A 20,463-nucleotide genomic window follows, 5' to 3' on the forward strand; every position below is an offset into this window, starting at 1 on the left:
ACAGAGTCACTCCGACGTGGGCCAACCGTCTTGTAGAAATGGGCTCCTCTGAGGGCGTTTCTGCCGATGAGCAGAGTGGACCCTGGTGGTCAAGGCCTCCCGTTCTCTGCTGGCATCCAGGGCTGGCCCATCCAAGGGGCAGGGAGTCTGGCTCTCTGCAAGAAAGCTGAGTGGCGTCTGTCCGTCTCCGCTGGATCTCCAAGTGGATGCCGCCAGCTGGTTCCCCCTTGTGCCTGACCTGCCCTTGGCCTTGTGGTGCCATCTCCTTCACTGGGAGCCCAGGCCCAGGAGGGCATTGTGTGGCATGCTGGCCTGGACCTCAGGCTTCTGACTGGTGGCCCAGTGCTGCCCGGGAGCCTGGGCACAGCTCAGGGAGACTCCATGTAGAGCCAGGAGCTTCCTGGCTAGGCCTCCCCAATGCAGGCCTTTGCACTGGGCCCTTGGCTTTTTCTTGCAGTAGGTAGGGGCTGTGGGGTCTCAGGGTAAGGTGCCACAGAAGCCAGAAAGTTCTTTCCGGACCTGGGCCAGGTCTCCAGGTGGCCCCAGGGCTGAAGCTGGCAGGTGGGGCTGGGGCAGCGTGGCCCTGGAGGGGTCTGGTGCCAGACGTTGCCCGACCAGACCCCCCAGTGCTCCGCTGTCGCCCGAGAGGCCCCGGGGTCCAGGGTGGGCACCTGCACCAGTGCACCCCGGGTGACCCCCGTCTTACACCCGCAGTTCCGCTTCGGAGGGGGCGGTGACGCCGGCTCCAAAGGCCCCATGGTGTCGGCTCAGGAGTCCCAGGCTCAAGCCATTCTGCAGCAGGCCCGGGTAAGTGGTGCCTGTGTCCCAGGTGCGGGGCCAGTGGAGGGGGGCTCGCCTCCTGGGGGATCAGGACACTGTGGGGGCATGCACCTGTCCTTGTCTAGCTGGGGGCCCAGGCCAGCACTGGGAAAGGGGCAGGAGGGGTGTCAGGGTTCCCTCGGCATGGATACGGACGTGCAGGGCCGTCTGCTGTCCCCCGCGGGGCTCCGGGGATGGACAGACCTGGAAGGGGCTCCCTGTGGTGGGGCGGGACTGAGATAGAGCCTCTGGGAGAGCACCTGTGGGCCCCAAAGCCCCTCGCCTGGCCTGGGGTTCCCGAGGAGACTTTCTTCCTGACGGCTCCACTCTCTGCAAATCAGCTGGTTAGTGAACCGAGGTTTTAATTGATGATGCTCCAGATTGCTGATTGCAGGTGACAAGAGCAAAGCCCGGTTCTGTGGGGTGGGTGGGGTGGGTGATCCGCCAGTGGAGCGTCGCCGCTAATGGGGCGTTTCAGGAAGCTGCTAAATAATCCCTTGTTTGGGCAATATTTATGTGGCTCTGGTGTAGCAGAGGTGATGTTAATGATCAGAACGCGTGGATAATTACAGGACGGCTTGAATATTGAGTTGTTGCTATGGAATAAATTGTCCGCGTGATGCAACACAGTGCATGACAAACCCCATTGCCCGCGGCTGGATTTATTGGCTGGGCCTGCCTGGCTGGCCTTTTAATCTGAGAGCTTTAATTGGAGCCAAATGGGTGATGGGCTTACAAGATTTTATAATGCGCACAAATCTTTTCCAAAATGAAAATGGCATGGTGCAGGGGCCGGGGCGGGGAGAGGGGGCGGGAAACTGAGTCGCAGAACAGGAGCAGAAGAGATCCTTTAGGAAAGGGGGCTGAGCTGGGCTGTGGCAGGTGGGAGCCGTGCTCTGGGCGGGGCAGGGTGGGTGACAGCCGAGGGGCGTGGGAGGGGGCGCCGGCTGGGGAGAAAGGAGCAGGTAACCCATCCCTACAAGGGGGGCACGACTCCCCCCCCCCCCCGGGTTCCCCCTCTGTCTCCTCTGTTCCATTCGTGGTTGGCTCAGAGGCCCCAGAGGAGTCTCGGTGCTGGGTTTCTGGAGCTCCATCTGACCCCTCCTGCAGAGGCCCCTGTCCTTGGTGTGCCCCGTCGGGCCCTTCCTGCCCAGTGGAGCCTCCCCTGCTAGGACCAGTACCCCAGCTGTTCCTCAGCCTGCCCTGTTTTCTCTTGCAGCTGGCCTTGCGGGGGCCGGCTGGCCCGATGGGTCTTACCGGGCGACCTGGCCCCATGGTGAGTCCTTGGTGGGGGAGAGTGGGGGAGCCTGGTGAGGGCTGGGGAGTCCTTTGTCAGTCCCTTTTGGCTCCCAGCTCACCTGGAGAGGGCACCCTTTAAGCTCTTTTCAACCACTAATATATCAGCGGCACCCCAGCGGGTATGGGGGCCCTGGGCGGGGGTTGGGAGGAGGCCCTGGTGGCCGGGGGGCTGGGAGGCCTGCCATACCTGCTCTGGCTGTGATTTTGCCTCGTGACCCAGGGAGCCTTTCTTTCTGGCTATCTTTATTCTTTACAATCACATTTCCAAAGTCAAGAGCGCTTGAGTGGGGGCAGACCCAGCCTTCCTCCTGCCGCCCTCCCCAGCTGCACAAGCTGTGTGTGGTGTGTGCCCAAGCATACTCAGGGCTGGCAAACGGGATCCGCAGGGAGTGTGGGCGGCCTTTGCCGTTTGCAAGGAGACGGAAGATTTAAACACCTGCCAGTCCGTTCCCTGGGAGGGGCGGGCTTGGCTCTCTGCCCCGGGTCTGCCTCCGGCACCTTCCCCGTCAGTGCTGGCTCAGGGCTGCTCAGTCCTTCTGCGGCTCCTGCCTCGTCGTGGGCCCGGAGGATGCCCACACGCTGCCCTGAGCTGCGGGCTGCGACAGACCCCAGTCACACTCATCCTGGAGAGAGAAGCAAACACGGTGCGGGCTTCATGGCTCCCGCTGTCCAGAATTTTGTTCAAAATGAAGAAGACATCCACATAACTGGAAAGTTACTCATCGTCCCTCAGGCTCTGTCCAAGGCAGGCAGGCTGGACTCCTCTGCTCGTTCTCAGCGGAGCCCTGCCCCACGGGGCGACCCCTTTCCCGGGGTCTGGTGAGCGTTCCTTAACTCAGACCGTGTCTCTCTAGGGCCCTCCAGGGAGCGGAGGTCTGAAGGGCGAGCCGGGAGACATGGGGCCTCAGGTACGTAGGCACCTCACTCTTGCTGCTTGGAGGGGCACCTCCAGTGCGTTGGAGGTGGTGACCGCTGGAATGGGGGACCCGACACTGCGTGTCTTCAGGGAAGCCGGTGGGAGTTGTGGCTTTGTGCACAGCTGGGCATAGAACAGAAATACCTGTGCTGTGCAGGGGGACAAGCTGGCCCCGTCGGGCCCTCACTCGGGCCGCAGATCCTGTGCCCTGCCCGCTGCGGCCCAGAGCCACCATCGGCTGGGCTGATGAGCACGGGGACAAGGCTTTGCTTTTGCCTCTGAAAAACACGGATCCGGCCTGACCCTTTGCCCTCTCTGCTTCTGGACAGGGACCCCGAGGTGTGCAGGGCCCACCTGGCCCGTCCGGAAAGCCTGGAAGGAGGGTGAGTTTTGTGGGTCAGTGCCAACAGCCGGGTCACGCGGGGGCGGGGAGGCTGCTCTGTCCCCGGGGCCAGGCTCGAGGCCCGAAGCCTGGCTACTCCCCTCCCATCGAAGGGCGACTGTTTTCAAGGCCGGATCCCCTTCCCCCGGGCGCGAGCTGAGCCAGCGGTGCTCAGTGTCCTGGGGCAGGTGCAGCTCACCCACCTCTGCTGGCCTGGCCTCTGTCCTGAGCACGTTCATTCAGTTTACAAACGTTTTTAATTGAGGCAGCTTCCCAGGCCCTCTGGGAGCAAGCATGGAGAAGACAAAGTGATTGGTGGGCCTTCTTTCCTTGGGGTGGCCTTGTTTCTCCAGAAATGGGGTAGGGGAATGGCCCGGCGGACGTCTGGGGCCCCCGGGACTCTGGGGGGCAGTTCCAGTGGATGGAACGAGTTTGTTTCCATATGACCATGGCTGCTGAATAGGACGTGCGTTTACAGGTTGGTATAAATTAATGATCCCCATCCAGACAAGCCAGGGAGAACCTAATGAACTCACATCTCACCAAAAAGATGGCTAAGGAGCAGGTCTTTTCAGCCAGAGAAGGCCTCAAGTGAGGGAAGAGAAGGTTCTGGATGTGAGCCTGTCTGAGGGGTGCTGTCCCCTGGGGCTACCTGGCCACTCTGCTTGGAAAGTGTGTGGGGCGGACAGGACTCATCTGGGGGGCTAACAGTGGTCCTGAGCAGGAGTGATGGGGGCACGGCTCTTGTGTGGCCATCAGGACGCGGGTCCCCCATGCGTGGGGGGTCCAGGCCCCATGCAGGGTCAGACCCATGCCTCCACGCGGCCCACCAAAGCCGGAATTCGGTGATTCTTGGGAGACAGTCGGGGGTTTATCTTGGACCTGATTCCAGAAAGAATTGTATTTCATTAAAGGTTTCTGTGAGTCTCTGTAAACGTGTAGTGTCCCGTTTCCCCGGATCCTCAGGCAAGCAGGGGAGGGATGGGAGGGTGGGGAAGGCGGACAGCGGGTCCTCCCGCGGCTGGCGGGGTTCCACGGCCCAGAGTGAGAGCACCCAGGTGCCCGGAGCACACAGTGTGTGGGAGGAGAGGCGGCGGGAGGCCGGGCGGGCTGCGCTGGTCTGTCACTTCTCTGGAGGCCCCGTAGCTGGGCCGGAGCGCGGGCTGCGAACATGGGAGCGGCTGCGCGTCCCGCTGAGTGGCGCCGGGCCGTGAGGTCGTGGGAGCGGTTCTGACGAATCTCCCATGATTTCTGAGTGTGTGCACGCCTGCAGGGGGCCCCTGTCAGCCGCTCTGTTCGCCTGGCTTGGCTTCAGCATTTTGCCCCGGAGCTGCGCCTCTTGGGCGCCTTTCCCGAGGTGACTTTTCATCCCTGGCAGCTCCTTGTAACCTTGAACCCCGGGGAGACAGACTGTCTCCTTGTGGTCTACCCGGGTCCCTGGCTTCTTTCTTCTCTGTTGCTGCTCTGTCTCCCCTGTACTTTGTGGCCAAAAGCTGCCGCTTTCCAAATGTTCTGTGCCGGGCGGTGAGCGGCCTGGGGACGGCCTTGTTTGATCAGCTGCACGCCGGATGCAGGGAGGAGAGAGGACGTTGATCTGGGTCAGCCCTTCATACTCAGCTGCCTGACATCGCTCATTAGCGAGTCAGCACCTGGCTGAGTGTGTCCCCATCCCTGTCCAGGTGGCCTCAAGCCTGGCGGGGCTCTCCCGGGGCGACGGCGGGGCCTTTGTGGTGAGCCTGCCCTTCGTCCCCTTGGCCAGTCAGGTGGGGCCGTGGCCTTGTCCTTGCAGTTCCCTGGGAATAGCTGGAAGTAATGGGCTGGGGAGTGGCCTCCACAGATGGAGTGTTGTGCTTGCAGTGGGCGGCTGTGTGGCTTTCGTGAGACCAGCCGCCACCGGGGGCTCAGTTTCCTTTGTAGCCGACTGGACTGATCCTGGGCGCTTGCCGTCTGTGGCCCTCCATTCTGTCATCTGGCTTCTGAACAGTGGAAGGGAAGTGAGCTGTGTATTCATGCAGGGACACGCTGTCTCTGAGCCACAGACCCCCAGACCCCTAGCCCCGTGGACAGACGGAGCTGCCTGTTGGCTCTCCTGCAGCCTGGTCTCAGCCCAGACACAGAGACGGGTGGTACTACCCCCATCTGGCATTTCAGATGACGAGGCTCACAGAGACGGGAAGCACGTCGAGAGGCGCGCAGCAGCCCCAGGACCCCGGCTCTGGGTCCTCTGGACCAGCCCGGCCACGTGGGGCTGTGCGACTCTGCTGGGCCTCACAGGAAGCCACCACTCACAGGTCCTGGTGACAGCTTGCCTCCTCTGTTCCAGGGCCGAGCGGGGAGTGACGGAGCAAGAGGGATGCCTGGACAAACTGGCCCCAAGGTAGGCTACGCTCACCGCCTCCCGGTGTCCTCGGAACCGTGGCCGCCATCGCTGTCATCACATTGGTGACGTGGCCAATATGTCCATCATGTGGTGAATGTAATTCTGATGACAAGTAATGACTCATGGCGTTCACGCTCATCCAGCGAGCACACTGCGATGTGGACGAGCTGCTGTTACCCGGAGTGGGCAGAAAATGGGTCCCCACACCTGCCGGGGGTTGGACGTCTGTTCACCTAGCAGCTGCTGAGCTCGGGTGCTCCCCACTGAGCTCCTGCGAGGCTCTGGTCTCGGGTCCCCAGAGCGGCAGGAGGGAAGAAGGGCTTCTTGACTCTCTCCCAGTAGCCCACGGTCTTCTTCCAACCACAGAAGTATCTTAAGCCTGGATTAGCCTACTCTCAGCCTCACCCTGCGTGGTTTGCCACATGCACGAGACAGGAGGCAGCCCGGGGTGGCCGGGGAGCTGGGGTGCGTGCGGCCCTGCGTCGGCCCATCCGCCAGATGAGCATGGGCGGCTACGTGTGCCGGGCCTGCTTGGTGCTGAGGGCAGAGCAGTGAGCGAGGCGGGCGCACGTGCTGGCGCTGCCAGCGAGGCTCAGAGTCTGTGGCCCAAGGACAAAAGTCACCTCTGTGTTTCTGGCCTTTGTTGGTGTTTGGGGGAAAAGAGCCCGGGAACATAGGCCCAAGGCAGTGGGGTGTGCGGTGAGCGGAGGCCAGGGGTCACCGCACACGGGGTTCCTGGGGCCCGGGTCCACAGACGCCACCCGAACCGTGGCCCGAGGCAGGGCGGCTGAGCTGTGTGCGGCACGGTGTCTGAGCAGCCTCTCTGTCCCCTCGCAGGGTGACCGCGGCTTCGACGGCCTGGCCGGACTGCCGGGGGAGAAGGGCCACCGGGTGAGTGTCCTGTCTGAGCGCTCGCGGCAGAGGCCCTGATGGGTTCTGTTTCTCCGGAGGCCTCCGCGCTCTCGCGTGGGGCTGGGTTCCCTCCAGTCCCGGGTGGTCCCTAAAGAAACTTGCGGGTGTGGGGAGTGAAAGCTAGTGCCAACGTGATGTGTTTGCTGGTGGAAGGTGAGCCCAGAGAAAGGCCCCGCGCTCGAGGGGCGCAGGAGGGCGAGGGTGAGCCTTCCCTGGAGAAACCCGCTGTCTGATTGGTGGTGCACCACGAGCTGCCGAGGGCCCTTTGCACAGCCCACGTGGCTGCAGCTGACGAGGGCGGGTGCGTGCTGTGGCCAGCAGCCCCCGCGTCTCCTCCCGTGGGAGGCGGTCTCCACGCGACGGCCCCGTGCCGCTCACCGGACACTTTCTACCTTGCCTGTTCTCTGAAGCAGACAACACCTCTTTTATCCTTGGGCACGTGTGGATACGCGGGCACGCACACACGCTTGTTGGTTGTGTCGGGGGGCGGGCGTTATCCATCACGTCCCACAGCGTGTTGAGAAATGGCCGCAGTGATTTACCAAAGCTGCGTTGTCCACGTTCTCCAGCTGTGACATGGAGACTGGAACAAAGGCGGCCTCCAGGTCAGAGCCCGTCCATTGGACGGATGAGCACATATTGAGCACCGACCGTGTGCAAAGCCTGAAGCCGCCAGGGGTGGGAGGTGGCCCAGCTCCCACCCTCGGGACACTTGCTGTGCAGGACGGCAGCCCTTTTTGGGGGGACCCTGTGGGGCTGGGGTGCTCTCAGAAGCTGGCAGGGTGTGGCCCAGACCCCGCTGCAGTGTCCCGGGGCGCCCCGTGTCCGTGGACCTGCCCCCCGCCCTGCCTCCTGACACCAGCTCCCCAGACGGACGTCAGAGGCTCAGGGAATCTTCAGCGGGCTCGGGGCTTCCAGTGTTGGAACCACAGGAAGACGGGTGGGCATTTGGGGCAGTCGTGGGCAGCTGCTCCCAGGTGCCTAACGCGGACCCTGCTTGACTTCCTAGGGTGACCCTGGTCCTTCTGGGCCGCCAGGACCCCCAGGAGATGACGGAGAACGGGTATGTGCCCGCCTGCCTGCCCCTCAGGGAGTCTGGGCCGGAAACGGCTGGGAAACGCTGGTAGCAGAGTGCGTGGCTGCCAGGCTTGGGGCTGGGGGCGGGGGGCTTGTGGAGGGCGAAGCCACGGGAGGTGGGGACAGCCTGCAAGCCACTTCTGAGGTAAAACAGGTGAAAACATTTAGCTTGACTCCTGGTCCTACGCTGTGTGGCATCCCGGAGTGGCTTTCACCTGCCACCGGCCTCAGAGAGAGGGCCCCCAATTCCGGGAGGCAGGTGCCCAGGTCATGTGGAGGAGGGGTGGCGGGAGAGGTCGTGAGCTCAATGTCCCTGCACGTCCGTGGTTCGGGCGGAGGCTGTGGGTGGCGGAGCCCGGGGATTTGGGGAGGGGGTGGAGAGTCTGGGACAGGCCGTCCCTGGCTCTGGAGCGGGGGTGGGGCAGCGGGCGGGGAGTGTGCAGCGGGGGACGATGCTGTGCCCGAGGCTGGAGCCGGGCCGGGAGCTGGGCCTCTCCCAGGGGGCTCCACAGAGTCCCGGTGTTTGTCAGGTGTTTTCTGGGGCTGCAGCTCAGTGTTAGACCTAAGCACCATTATCCTGCGACAGAGAAGTGCGTGGGGGGCTTTTAAGCCCCCGCCTCCATGTACCCCAGTCACTTACACTGTGTCTGGGGGTGTTAGGGGTGTTTTAGGAAAAGGTTTAGAAGCCCTGTGAGTGAGGGGAGCAGGTGGGGCGTCGGAAGGGCAGGTCCCGGCTGTGCTTCTGTCCTCAGCAGCTCCCAGGTTGGCTTTGTCAGGGCACCTTCTGCTGTCCGGGCCCCAGCACAGTTCGCTGCGCCCTGAGAAAGGCCAGCAGCGTCCTCCTGGACGTCTGTGCTCCTTGAATCAGAGCAGGTGTGCGTGTGTGTGCGCATGCGTGTGCAGGGCTGGGTGTGCTCGTGTGTGTGGATACACACGTGTGTACGCGTGTGTGCATGCGCAGGGCCCACGTGCACGCATGTGTGTGAGCGTGACTTCACGTGCGCATGCGTGTGCCCGGTGTGCACGCATGCTCGTGTGCAGATGTGCGGGCCTGGTTGTGCGCGTGCGTGTGCGGGGAAGAGAAGGGAGCGGCCCGTTGTTGGCGAGAAGTGGCATGTTGACAAGCAGCTCCTGATCTGGACCAGTCGAGTCCAGGCAGCATTTCCCTGTCCAGCTGGGAGGAAGACTCATCTTGGTTTACTCCCCCAGCTGTGTTTAGGGCCCTGGCAGAGAGGTTAGGCTACCTTGGGGTTGGCCCGGGGGATCTGGTGACCCTCGTCCGTGACTCCTTTCCTCCCCAGCTTCTATCACTCCTGTTCTTGCCTGTCATTTACTTTCATCCCTCTCATCCTCCCTCCCCCTGCCTCTCCATCTCCCCCTCCCTCCCTCTCCCCCTCCCTCCTTCCCCCTTCCTCTCCCGCTCCCCCTTCCTCTCCTGCTTCCCTCCCTCCCTCCCTCCTTCCCTCTCCCCCTCCCTTCTTCCCTCCCTCCCTCTCCCCCTCCCTCCTTCCCTCCCTCCCTCTCCCCCTCCCTCCTTCCCTCCCTCCCTTCCTCCTTCCCTCTCCCCCTCCCTCCTTCCCTCCCTCCCTTCCTCCCTCCCTCTCCCCCTCCATCTCCCCCTCCTTCCCTCCCTCCTTCCCCATCATCTCTCACCCCCTCCCAATTTTATGTCTCCATCTGGCTTCTATCCCTCTATCATTCATCTCTATTCTTACCCATCAAGGTAACCAGATCCTTTGCTCATGTGATTTTTCTTGTGCAGCTTTCTCGTCGTTGGACCTGTGGTTTGTGACCTCCTGAGCAGAGTGTCCCAGGGCCCCAGATCCCACCTTTTCCCTGCAGCTTTCTGGGAGTGAGGACATTTGGGCCTTCCCGGCTGGTACCGGGACCAGTAAATCTGGCAGAGGCAGAAGCAGCCCCAGGACAAAGCATCCTTCTGCACAGCTGCAGGGAACATTGTCTCTCTGTCCGAGCTTTAGAACTTGTCTCTAAAATCCTGCCTCTTTTCTCCCCCACAGGGTGACGATGGAGAAGTCGGGCCCAGAGGGCTGCCTGGGGAACCTGTAAGTCCTGATCGCATTCTGTGTCCTCAGCATGGCCACGGGCTGCTTGAAGAGGCTACTCTGAGCAGAGCCAGGGACCGACCCAGAGTATAGATTAGAGAAACAGAGACATCTGGGGGACTCTTGAGGGAGGAAAAGAAGGAGCACATTGGAGAGGCTGGTAGGGCAAATATGACCTTCCCTGGAGGAAGAAGCTGAGGCCTGGAGGGCTGTGGTTAGGACTCCAGGCCGCAGGCATGGTGGGCGTCCAGGGTCATCATAGTGAGTGTCCAGGGTCATCATGGTGGGTGTCCAGGGTCATCATGGTGGGTGTCCAGGGTCATCATGGTGGGCGTCCAGGGTCATCATGATGGGCGTCCAGGGTCATCATGGTGAGAGTCCAGGGTCATCATGGTGGGCGTCCAGGGTCATCATAGTGAGTGTCCGGAGCCATCATGGTGGGTGTCTAGGCCGCAGGCATGGTGGGTATCCAGGGTCATCATGATGGGCGTCCAGGGTCATCATGGTGGGCATCCAGAGTCATCATAGTGAGTGTCCAGAGCCATCATGATGGGTGTCCAGGGTCATCCTAGTGAGTGTCCAGAGCCATCATGGTGGGTGTCCAGGGTCATCATGGTGGGTGTCCAGAGCCATCATGGTAGGTGTCTAGGCGGCAGGCATGGTGGGTATCCAGGCTTATCATAGTGGGCGTCCAGGGTCATCATAGTGAGTGTCCAGAGCCATCATAGCGTCCAGGGTCATCATGGTGGGTGTCCAGAGCCATCATGGTAGGTGTCTACGCCACAGGCATGGTGGGTATCCAGGCTTATCATTGTGGGTGTCCAGGGGCATCATGGGGGTGTCCAGGGTCATCATGGTGGGCGTCCAGGGTCATCATAGTGAGTGTCCAGAGCCATCATAGTGTCCAGGGTCATCATAGTGGGCATCCAGGGTCATCATAGTGAGTGTCCAGAGCCATCATAGCGTCCAGAGCCATCATGGTAGGTGTCTACGCCACAGGCATGGTGGGTATCCAGGCTTATCATGGTGGGTGTCCAGGGGCATCATGGGGGTGTCCAGGGTCATCATGGGGGGTGTCCAAGCTGCAGGCATGGTGGACACCCAGAGCACATCAGGCAAGTGTCCAGGGGCAGTTGCAGAGACTGATCAAATGGTTTGCCATCCCTTCTGATGTCTACACTTCCCAAAAGTGGAGCCTTCCATCAGGGTGGTCCTCCTGTGACATCAAACCGCTCTTTCCCCAAGCCGACCTCTATTCAGGGTCCAAGCACATTTCCTCAGTGACAAAGAACACCATTTACGTTTCACTTATGGTTACTTTTCAAATGTCTCACTTTTGTTGTCCGCGTCGCCACGGCCGTATGCATCTGGTGATGTTAATGGAGGAGAAATATTGCGAACATGGCACAGAGAGAGCCTGGGGTTGCACTCACACATTCACTGGGGACTAAATTATACCCTGGATGTCTGATTAGCCCCTAAGGAGAATCCATTACCCAGTCCTCCCCTTAACACGCATCTAAGTGATACCTTCTGGATTATTAACTCCTAGAAAGCATTTACAGGGCCAGGCATTTAAATAATGAAGGGAACAGTTACATGGCAAGAGCATGGGAACGATTTCTCTTCCACGGCATCTGAAGAGTGACCATCAAAATTAAGGGTGCTCAAGAGTTGATTAAGGGCTGGAGGATTCCCCAGCGGGCAAGGCGGGTGTGAGTGGTTCAGGATGGGGCTCCTTCGCGTGGTGGACAACGGCTCTGCTGTGCGGCCTCCTGAGTCTCGTGAACCGTGCTAGGGCCGGCGCTGCCTCGGAGCCGTGTCCCTCCGTGAGCACAAGGGGCTGTCCCCACACGTGCCCCTCGCTGCAGGGGAGGGAGGGACTGAGCTCTGGGCTGTCGTGGTGTCCCAGAAAAAGCCTGAGCCCCACGCTTTGTCTCTGCATTTGACCACCACATCCCCATCAGCGTGTCCTCCCTCCGCCTTCTGGTGTCAGAAATGCAGTCGTGCGTCCCTGTGTGGAGGGATCTGAGAGGGAGCCAGTAAGGAGACATGGACCGACGCACACCATGCAGCAGAGTGTCTTTGTGGCCTCCGTGAGGAGAGCTTTTGTGTGCACCTGCCCTGAGCGAGTGTGAAAGAGCCCCCTTGACTTGAAAGGCTCCCCTTGTTCTGAGGATGCCCCCTCATCCGTGGCCTGAGCCGCCCCTTAATTCCTGGCTCCCGCCTCTGCATCCAGAGCCGAGGTGGAGAGGTGGGGTGGGGCGAGGAGGTGAAGCAGGTGAGGACAGGGCACTGGCCATGCCTCCCGGGGAGATGTGGACACCTGCGTGGCAGCAAAGGCTCTGGGAGGAGCGAGGCTCTGGGAGGAGAGAGGCTGCAGGATTTGCTTGGGGGCAGGGCTGGGGCGGGGATTCTTGGCCAAGTGTGAACAGCCTTGTCCTTTCCTCTTGCAGGGGCCGCGTGGTCTGTTGGGGCCGAAGGGGCCCCCGGGCCCTCCCGGACCTCCGGTAAGGCCTCTCACCTCTGCACGTCTGTCCACTCTGACACTTGCCCGGGGCTAGTTGAGGTCAGCAGGGCCCTGATGCTCCCAGGCAGAAGGAACCCTCCAGCGCGTGTGGCTTCGCGGGTGGGGACACGGAGGCCAGCCGGCTGTGCGGCTCTCCCCTTCCTCACGCGGCACGTGCTGTTATCAACAGTCCCCGGGACGCCTCGTGTCCTCCTTCTGGGCAGGTTCTGGGAGGAGGCAGCCCATGGGTCTGGTGGGCCCTGTCCCGATGCGTGTGTTCCCCGGGCCTGCCCCACCCAGTGCCGGGGCCCGGCAGCTCCACTGACCCCTGGCCGATTGAGCCTGTGGGACTTTTTAGAATCGACCCTTGCCCCGTCCCCAGAGGGTGTGCCATCCTAAGACACGTGGCCAGGACACCAAGCCGAGTCGGATGGGATTTTCCCTGTGAGCATCGTGGACTCTTTAGCATTCTATCTTGGTGTTTCTTTTCTTTCAATCTCATCCAGGGTGTGACGGGGATGGACGGCCAATCAGGCCCGAAAGGAAACGTGGTAAGTCTCCGGGGTCTGCCACCCAGCTGTTGCCAACAAAACGGAAGGGACTCCGAGGAGGAGGGCGCAGGCCCTGAGCCCCGGCCCCGCCTGGAGCCGGCAGTGGGAGAGCTCGGGCTTGTTCCCGCCAGAGCCGGACCACAGCCGCACAGGCGCGGAGGGAACTCGCCCTCTCCCCGCGCTGTGCCCTGGTGATGAGCATGCACGTGAGCCAAGCCCACGAGAGATCGTTCTCACGGTTCTACCACGAGACTTCAGCACAATGTTTTGGGAATGTTCTGCCAAACAGAATACTTTCTGTTCCGTTCCTTTCGCGGGCTCCTTCCGGCGGCTGTCTGGGTCGCTGCAGAAACCCCTGAGTGTTCCTCGCATCGGGGTCAGCGTGGAGAGCCTTGCAGGTGCCAAGGCCCAGCTCCCCCTGCTATGGGGCTACCTGCCTCCTCCCGCCTGGGCATCGTCCTCCGACGCTGGTGTTGGGCGTGAGAGCAGACTGTTTCCCTGCCTGCCCTCCGGAGTCCCCATCAGTGCCCTTGCTTATGTTCCCTCTAGGGACCCCAGGGAGAGCCCGGCCCCCCGGGACAGCAGGGTAATCCAGGTGCCCAGGTAAGTGAGCAGCAGTGGGCAGCGGGAGATGAGGGTCTCCGCTGGGGTATGCTAGGCCCTGTGCTGCCAGTCCCGGCCAAAGGGACCTACAGCCTGGATGTGACCTAGAACCGAGTCATGAGGGAGAGGGTGCCGGGGAAGGTGGACGGGTGGCAGGGAGGAGTTTGGAGCCAACTTCCTTGACCTTTCCTGCCCTGCTCCACCTCTCCTAGGGTCTTCCAGGCCCCCAGGGTGCCATCGGTCCTCCAGGGGAAAAGGTGAGTGGGCTGTGCAGGTGTAGGGACGGCCCCACCTGCCAGCAGGCTGTGTTTCTGCCCCCGGGAAGCTCATCCCACCAGGGTCCAGGCCGCAGGAGTGCTGGTCACCCCCAGCCTGTGTGTGCCTCTGTCCTCCCCCAGACGCAGGGAAGCTCAGCTCACTCTGTGCGGAGCAGATGAGCTCAGGGGAAGATCGGGGATCTTCGTCTTTCATTGATCATAAATTCACTCAGTTACCCATGCGTTCATTGTCTAGCTATGTAGAGGATTGCCAGATTTAGGAAGAAATATAAACACAGGGCGCTCAGTTAAATTTGAATCTTTGTTGTTTGCCTGACATCCAAATTTAACTGGGCATCTTGTTTTGTTTTTGTTTTTGTTTTGTTTTTGTTAAATCTGATAACCCCGAGTGTATCCCGGGCACCTGCTGAGAGCTTGTGCTCAACCCCAAGTGCTTCACTTGGCTCAGAGCTGCCTCTAAGGTGTGGTCAGTACCTCAGATGGCCAGGCGGCACTGGGAACCCCGCCTGCCTGGACTTGGCGGGTGTGTTTTGTTCTGGTAGCAAAACCTGCAGGCCCAGGAAACAGCAGAGGGCGAGCGTCCTTGCGCTCTGGATGCTTCGGTTGCTGGAATCTTCCGTGCCTCTGAGCATCCCTTTCAACAAATGTTCTTTGAGCAGAAATGTTGAGAAGTGCCCTTGGGGGCAGGTGGAGGGTGGGGTAGCCTAGGGAAGAGGAGACCCCAGGACTCACAGGGTCTCTGGTTTGTTCCAGGGTCCCCTGGGTAAACCAGGCCTCCCAGGAATGCCCGGTGCCGATGGACCCCCGGTGAGTACCCTGCCCGCCTCACCCCTTCACATACCGCCTGGCCCCTGGGGGGTCCCCAGGGGCGGGGACCTGGCACCCAGGCCCGCGGCCGCCCCCCTCGCCCCTCGTTTCCTCTCTCCCACCTCCTCAAATGAAGACCCGATTGATTGCGAGCTTGCTTGCTCAGCAATTACTGGGCTTTGGACACACTTTTCCATAATGGGTTCCAATCAAGGGGTGGAGACTGCATGAATAGGAACATGAGTTATTTACTGGGGGCGCTGCTTCATGACCAGAGCCCAGCCTGCATTTTTAACTCCAAGGAGGAGGGTGGGCTGGGCTCCGAGCTGGTCCCTGTGTCGCTGGTGTTTGAAGGGAAGGACAGCGAGTTTGCCGAGTGTATTTTTATCGATCACACACTGAGAAGGAGGGTGTTCATGAGCGCGTTTGCTCTGTGTGAGCACAGCTGTGGAGCCGAATTAGATGGTGCCTAGAAATAGCGAGCCGGTGGCCCGTCCAATCCGAGGCTGGGCTGTCGGAGGGAGGGGCGGGGAGGTGACGCACGGTTGGTGCGTGTGAGTGCGTGTGCATTCGTCTGCGCCCACTGCCCTCTCTGCCAGTCGCTGGTGGGATTTGGGGATTTGGGTTTCTTTAGAGGATTCAGGTGATGCTGCACACACAGCCCGTTTCCACAGACAAGATCGGGTGAATTACCTGTTTCAGACAGGGCGTATTGTATTGTTCTAATCAAGCCGTTAAAAACTAAGCAAGAGCTCAATATGTTGACAATTGACTGGTGACTGTTTAAGGCACAACCGTCTGCTTCCCTTTCCACGGCGGAGCGTGGTCCGGTCCAGGGCATCGCACGTCCGCCACTGCCCTGTCCTCCCCCGAGCTGGCGGCTCAGCTGCCCCACCGCGCGAGAGCTGCCCTGGGCCTCCCGCGTCCTCCTGGGTCCACACGTCTGCGAGCGCGGACATAGCGTGTCGCTCCCCTCCTTTAACTTACATTCACACTTAATTTCCTCTTCTGATTATAAAATAACACATCTTGTTATGGAAAATTAGCAAAGTAAATGAAATGACAACAGAGTTAAAACCACCTTGATGCCAACTTCAAGGCCCAACCCGTGATAGCAGAGGGGCTGGCGTCCTTACGTGCATCTTCCCCGTGCAGCTTCTGCGGCGGCCCCAGGGGAGAGGGTGCTGGGGGTCGGGCAGGCTGCAAACCCCCACCCCCGACCTGACTGCTCCCACTGGGGAGACCCCCGCCCCGTCCCCACCTGACACCTCCTCTGGTCTTCTTCCCACCGTGGGGCCCATTGGCTGCATCTCTTTACCCCCAACGAACACTCGAACCTGTAACAGGAATGCCCCGCGGACCCGGCTGAGTGTGGCCGGCCGCAGGTGCTTCACGTGGCAGACACCGCGGGGGCGACCGGTGCCGCAGCCCCAGCGAGCCGGCTGGTTGTCTCCCGTGAATCCGCAGGGATAGAGACCTTGACACACTCTTGTTACCGAGGCAGCGGGCTGTTGATCATCCTTAAAGAGAGGGTTTTGTTTCTTCTTCCCTCGAGTTGGTTGGGTTTGGCTTCGGCTGTGGAAAGGAAGGTTGATTTAAAGCCCTTCAGAAGGAGGGAGTGTTTCGGGGCCGACACACGCTGGAGCGCGTGGTTAAATCATCCCGGAGAGCCCACGACGGGGAAACGGGGACGTGAATTATGGTTCGAAGGAATATTACGGAGCCAGTAAAAACCGACTTTCGGCGAGTATTCAGTGACATGAGAAAAGGCACACCGCGCAATATTAAATTAAAACCGCACCACGCGATGCCAGTTTTGTGTTCCGGCGTGCGGAACGTGGATCGGAGGACCCGTAGCACAATTAGCCAGGGTTGCTGCGGGCGGTGAGGTTATGAGGGACCTCGTCTGCTTTGCCTCTTGCCTGATGGGCTACAGAGAACATATATTACTTTTTTAATCAGAAAAATATCAAATACACATAATTTAAGCTTTATTATTTTTCCATTATACATTATATGCTCGTTACAGAGTATTGCAAAAATGCAAACACACAGCAAAGGAGGGGGAGACAGCCTGGCTTTTCCCTAGGGGAGAATCAGTCTCTTATTTTGATGTATTTCCTTTCAATATTTTTCTGTTCCGACATTTTAATAAGTGTGCTTTGTGCTTCCCCCCACATAGTTGCTCTCATTTTATAAATACAACTTAAAATGCACCTAAGGACATTTAGCCTCCATTCAAATAATGCTAATAATTACGATAATTGCGGACGCGTGTTGGCTGTTTGCTCCGTGCTGGGCACAGTCCTGAGAGCTTGGCAAACCTGCTCTTTCCCTTCCCTGTAGCGATGCTGTGGGGCAGGCACGTGATCGTCTGCACCACGTGAGCGAGGACATTACCATGTGGAGGGCGAAACTTGCCCTCCGAGGGACCCATGTGGGCTCTGCCCCCAGCGTGTGTGTCACTTGGAGCCCGGGGCTCGAGCACCCCCAGATGCCCTCCCCGTGCCCCCGGGTCCTTAACGGAAATATGCTGGAGTAAAATCCCCCCAAGAAGCCATGTGGCTGGGGGGGCAGGATCCACTGCGACCCAGTCACCCCGAATCAGGACACCTTCTCCTCAGCACTGTTTGGGTCCAGCCCTGCCCCATGAGGCGCTGGCGCCGTGAGCCTTGTTTTGGGAAGGCAGCATGGTGGACGGCGTGTCCCCCTTGGTCCAGAGCGGCAGGTGTGGTCTGTCTGGTGCCTGATTTCCCCCTAAGGCGGGCACCCCCAGACTCCCCATGCTCCGAGGCTCCCTAAGGGCACCCTGCCCTGCAGAGGAACTTCTGTAGCCCCCTGCTTGCCTGGCCCTCAGAGCAGGCTGTTTGCAACAGCGTTAAATCCGATTGTACAACTAATACAAATAAAATGGAACACCCACAAATCATTTATTCAAAGAGATGAGATTTAGGTCCCCATAATGCTGCTGCGTTCTAGAAATGGAGTCCTCGATGCTTAGGACACTCAAGCTGAAAGAGCACCTAGTCCACCCTCTCCTTTGACACATGAGTAAGTGGAGGCCCAGAGAGAGCAAGTGACTTCCTCAAGGTCACACAGCGGGTGGGGGGTAACCGGGCCTAGAATCCAACGCTGCCCTGCCAGCATCCTCACCACACTACACGGCGTCTTTACTGGAATCCTTGGGGTATTTCCAGCAGTGAAGTGTTTCTCTTTCTGCTTTTATTTCTGGGCTTGCCTCATGAACTCAAAGGCATAAAACTAGTGACCGACCTCGGTTGGAAAGTCAGAGAGCTCGCATTTCTGAGAATGGGATTGGTTGGGGCTCAGGTAGACAGGGCAGTGACCCGGGGGGCCGTGGCCATGTCTGCCGGGCGTTGGCTCTGAACGCGTATCGTGGGATTAGGTCGTCCCCTTCAGCCTGCACCAGCTGGGAGGCTGGGAGGCAAACAGCCCGAAGACTTAGGGACGCACTGGGTCCCCAGCCGAATGACAGGATGTGGTCTACGTCCCGGCACCAGCCTGCCCCCACCACCACGTCTCCCAGCATGAGAGAGTGGGTCCTGCCAACAGCGTGGCGCCTGCCGGTCCGGAGGCCAGCATGTCCAGACCCCCGGTCCCACTTCACCCCTCCTTGTTCGGCTCAGAATCCCTGATGCGAGGGCCTGAGGCCACGGTTCCGGCTCACCTGCTCTTGGAGGTGGGCTGGGCGTCAGTGAGTCTGGTGACATCCTCGAGCGCGGATCCTGCCCGTGGGCATCCAAGCACGTTCTCCTCCACGGCAGCTCGGGTCGTCGCTGGGCCTGCCACGGAGCCCATGTCAGAGGGGGCAGCCGAGGGTCAGGGCTGAACGACTGGCTCGGGGCCACGTGGCTGGGAGTGACCTCCGCACTCAGCTGCCATCTGATGCCTTTGACTTCCAGCCTCTCTGGCTGAGGGTGTGGGGGAAGGAGATGGGGGGGCCCAGCTCCCCCTCCCACACGTGACAACAGCTGTGGGGGGCGGCCACCGACTAACGCCCACCTTCTCTCTCCTGACAGGGGCACCCCGGCAAAGAAGGCCCTCCGGGAGAGAAAGGAGGCCAGGTGGGTTCAGAGGGAATGAGCGGGGGCAGCTGGGCCCTCCCTCGGGTGTCTGTGCCCAGGGGACCCAGCCTGGGGGGGCGGGGACCTCCACTCATCTAGGTCCCCATGACCCCTCCCCACCCTTGGTTACTGCATATGGGCTGTGGGCACTGCCATCATCTTGGCCACACAAGAGCTGAGTGGTAGTGAAGGTCCTGGGCCAGGGGCTTCAAATGACCCTTTGCCGTTGTTTGTTTGGGGTCCAGGACGTGGGGGTTTAAAGGTGGGATGGGGTCTCCAGGCAGCCTGAGACCCCAGGGACTTGTCTCCTGCCCTGTTTGTGGCCAAAGTCCACTTGTACTCCCTTCATTCGCCCGGCCCTCCCCGGGCCCGCACCTGCTCACTGAGCTGGGACAGCTGTCTTTGGCTGTCAGCGGCTTCCCCTCCCAGATGGTCAGCCCTTGTCCCCTTGTCCCAGCCAGAAGCTGTCCCATGTCATCTGAGGTGCCTCTGCTGGGAGTAGGCTTCTTTCACGGCAGCCTGGCCCTCCCAAAGCATCAGAGCCTCCTCCCCATCTCACCGCCCCACTCCTGCTCCCCACCTGCTGGGCTGGGGCCGCAGTTGGGTTGGTCCCTTGTGTTCTCATCACGGGACACAGCCTGTACTTCTGCTTTCCTGGGGGGCTGGGTCCCCTGGGAGCAGGTCCTGTGTATCTCCTGAGGAGCCTCTTCCGAGGGTCTGATCTGGGATGTCCTCTCTGCCCAGAGCAGGGGGAGTTTGCTAGTGGAAGGGAAGCTTTCTGGCTGTGCGGGGAGCACCCAGGCGGACACAGCCATGCCTGCCCACCTGAGACAGAGCTAATGGTCTTTCCCCTTTGGTTTCAGGGTCCGCCTGGCCCCCAGGGCCCAATTGGCTATCCGGGTCCTCGAGGAGTCAAGGTGAGATTCTTGCTGCTTCACGGCTTCCTGGAGGTCAAGGTTGGGCTAGCAGGGCACGGCAGCCCTGGTCCTCCTGGGCTCGTGGGATCCTGGGACAGAGGTCCCGGGCAGGCGGGAGAGTGACCGTCGGGGGCCAGGAGGGGCTGATCCCGAGCAGGGGACGTCTCTGGCACGTCTGTGACAACCCAGCAGGACCGTGGCCGTCTGTCCATCTGTTGGGACGCTGCTCTCTTTGTCACCCAGAGCCCACTCCCTCCCAAGCCCCACAGGGACGCACACCTCAGCCGAGGTGAAGAGCCTGGCACGCAGGCTTCTGGGCCTTTGCACGTCTGGAGAGAGAGCCCATCCCCATGGGTAACACCTGGGCAGACTGAGCGCCTCAGTGGCGGGGGGAGTTGGTGGGAGGTGTCCATTTATCCACAATTGCGTTTCTGCCACTGAAAGCCTCCTGGAACCTGGTTAAATGGGGCACAGAGCTCCGGAGCAATACCCAACACACGGGCCCCGTCTGTTCCTCCAGAGCTAACCGTGTTTGCTTTGAGTCGTGTAATGTAATCTCCAGTCATGCCAGCTCTCTGGACACGTCGGGCACGTTTATGTGGAGAGGGAGGTGCCCCGAGGGACGTGTGCTGGGCCGGGGGGTGGGGTGGCGGTGTTCTGCTTTCTCCGAGAACAACAAGGGCGTAGCGTCGGAAAGCTCTAGGTGATTCTGGGGCTTGGAGGAAGCTAATGGAGTCTTTCCTTCAAAATGATTTTAACTTGCTGTGAAGGGAAATACATACATAAGTATACACACAGCGAGCTCAGCCTGAGCCTTCAGCACGAACACACCCATTGGCTCCTGCACCTGATCCGCATCGTTCCG

At 60.4% G+C, this 20,463-nt stretch overlaps 1 protein-coding gene across 3 annotated transcripts in view; it reads left to right on the plus strand.

The window, feature by feature from the left end:
- The window catches only part of COL5A1 (collagen type V alpha 1 chain), a 155,916-nt gene that overhangs the window by 81,398 nt on the left and 54,055 nt on the right, over window positions 1-20,463 (plus strand). For all 3 annotated transcript variants that reach the window (XR_004922416.2, XM_036108711.2, XM_036108705.2), the window contains exons 13-27: window positions 715-807; window positions 2,039-2,095; window positions 2,973-3,026; window positions 3,364-3,417; window positions 5,740-5,793; window positions 6,634-6,687; window positions 7,718-7,771; window positions 9,804-9,848; window positions 12,305-12,358; window positions 12,864-12,908; window positions 13,458-13,511; window positions 13,724-13,768; window positions 14,543-14,596; window positions 18,637-18,681; window positions 19,545-19,598. Coding sequence is in view for 2 of the 3 variants with exons in the window: in XM_036108711.2 (XP_035964604.2) it covers window positions 715-807; window positions 2,039-2,095; window positions 2,973-3,026; window positions 3,364-3,417; window positions 5,740-5,793; window positions 6,634-6,687; window positions 7,718-7,771; window positions 9,804-9,848; window positions 12,305-12,358; window positions 12,864-12,908; window positions 13,458-13,511; window positions 13,724-13,768; window positions 14,543-14,596; window positions 18,637-18,681; window positions 19,545-19,598 (816 nt within the window). In the remaining variant the exon portion in view is untranslated. The remainder of the gene's footprint in view (window positions 1-714; window positions 808-2,038; window positions 2,096-2,972; window positions 3,027-3,363; window positions 3,418-5,739; window positions 5,794-6,633; window positions 6,688-7,717; window positions 7,772-9,803; window positions 9,849-12,304; window positions 12,359-12,863; window positions 12,909-13,457; window positions 13,512-13,723; window positions 13,769-14,542; window positions 14,597-18,636; window positions 18,682-19,544; window positions 19,599-20,463) is intronic.

Source organism: Halichoerus grypus, chromosome 14 (assembly GCF_964656455.1).
Source record: "Halichoerus grypus chromosome 14, mHalGry1.hap1.1, whole genome shotgun sequence".
Lineage (NCBI taxonomy): Eukaryota > Metazoa > Chordata > Mammalia > Carnivora > Phocidae > Halichoerus > Halichoerus grypus.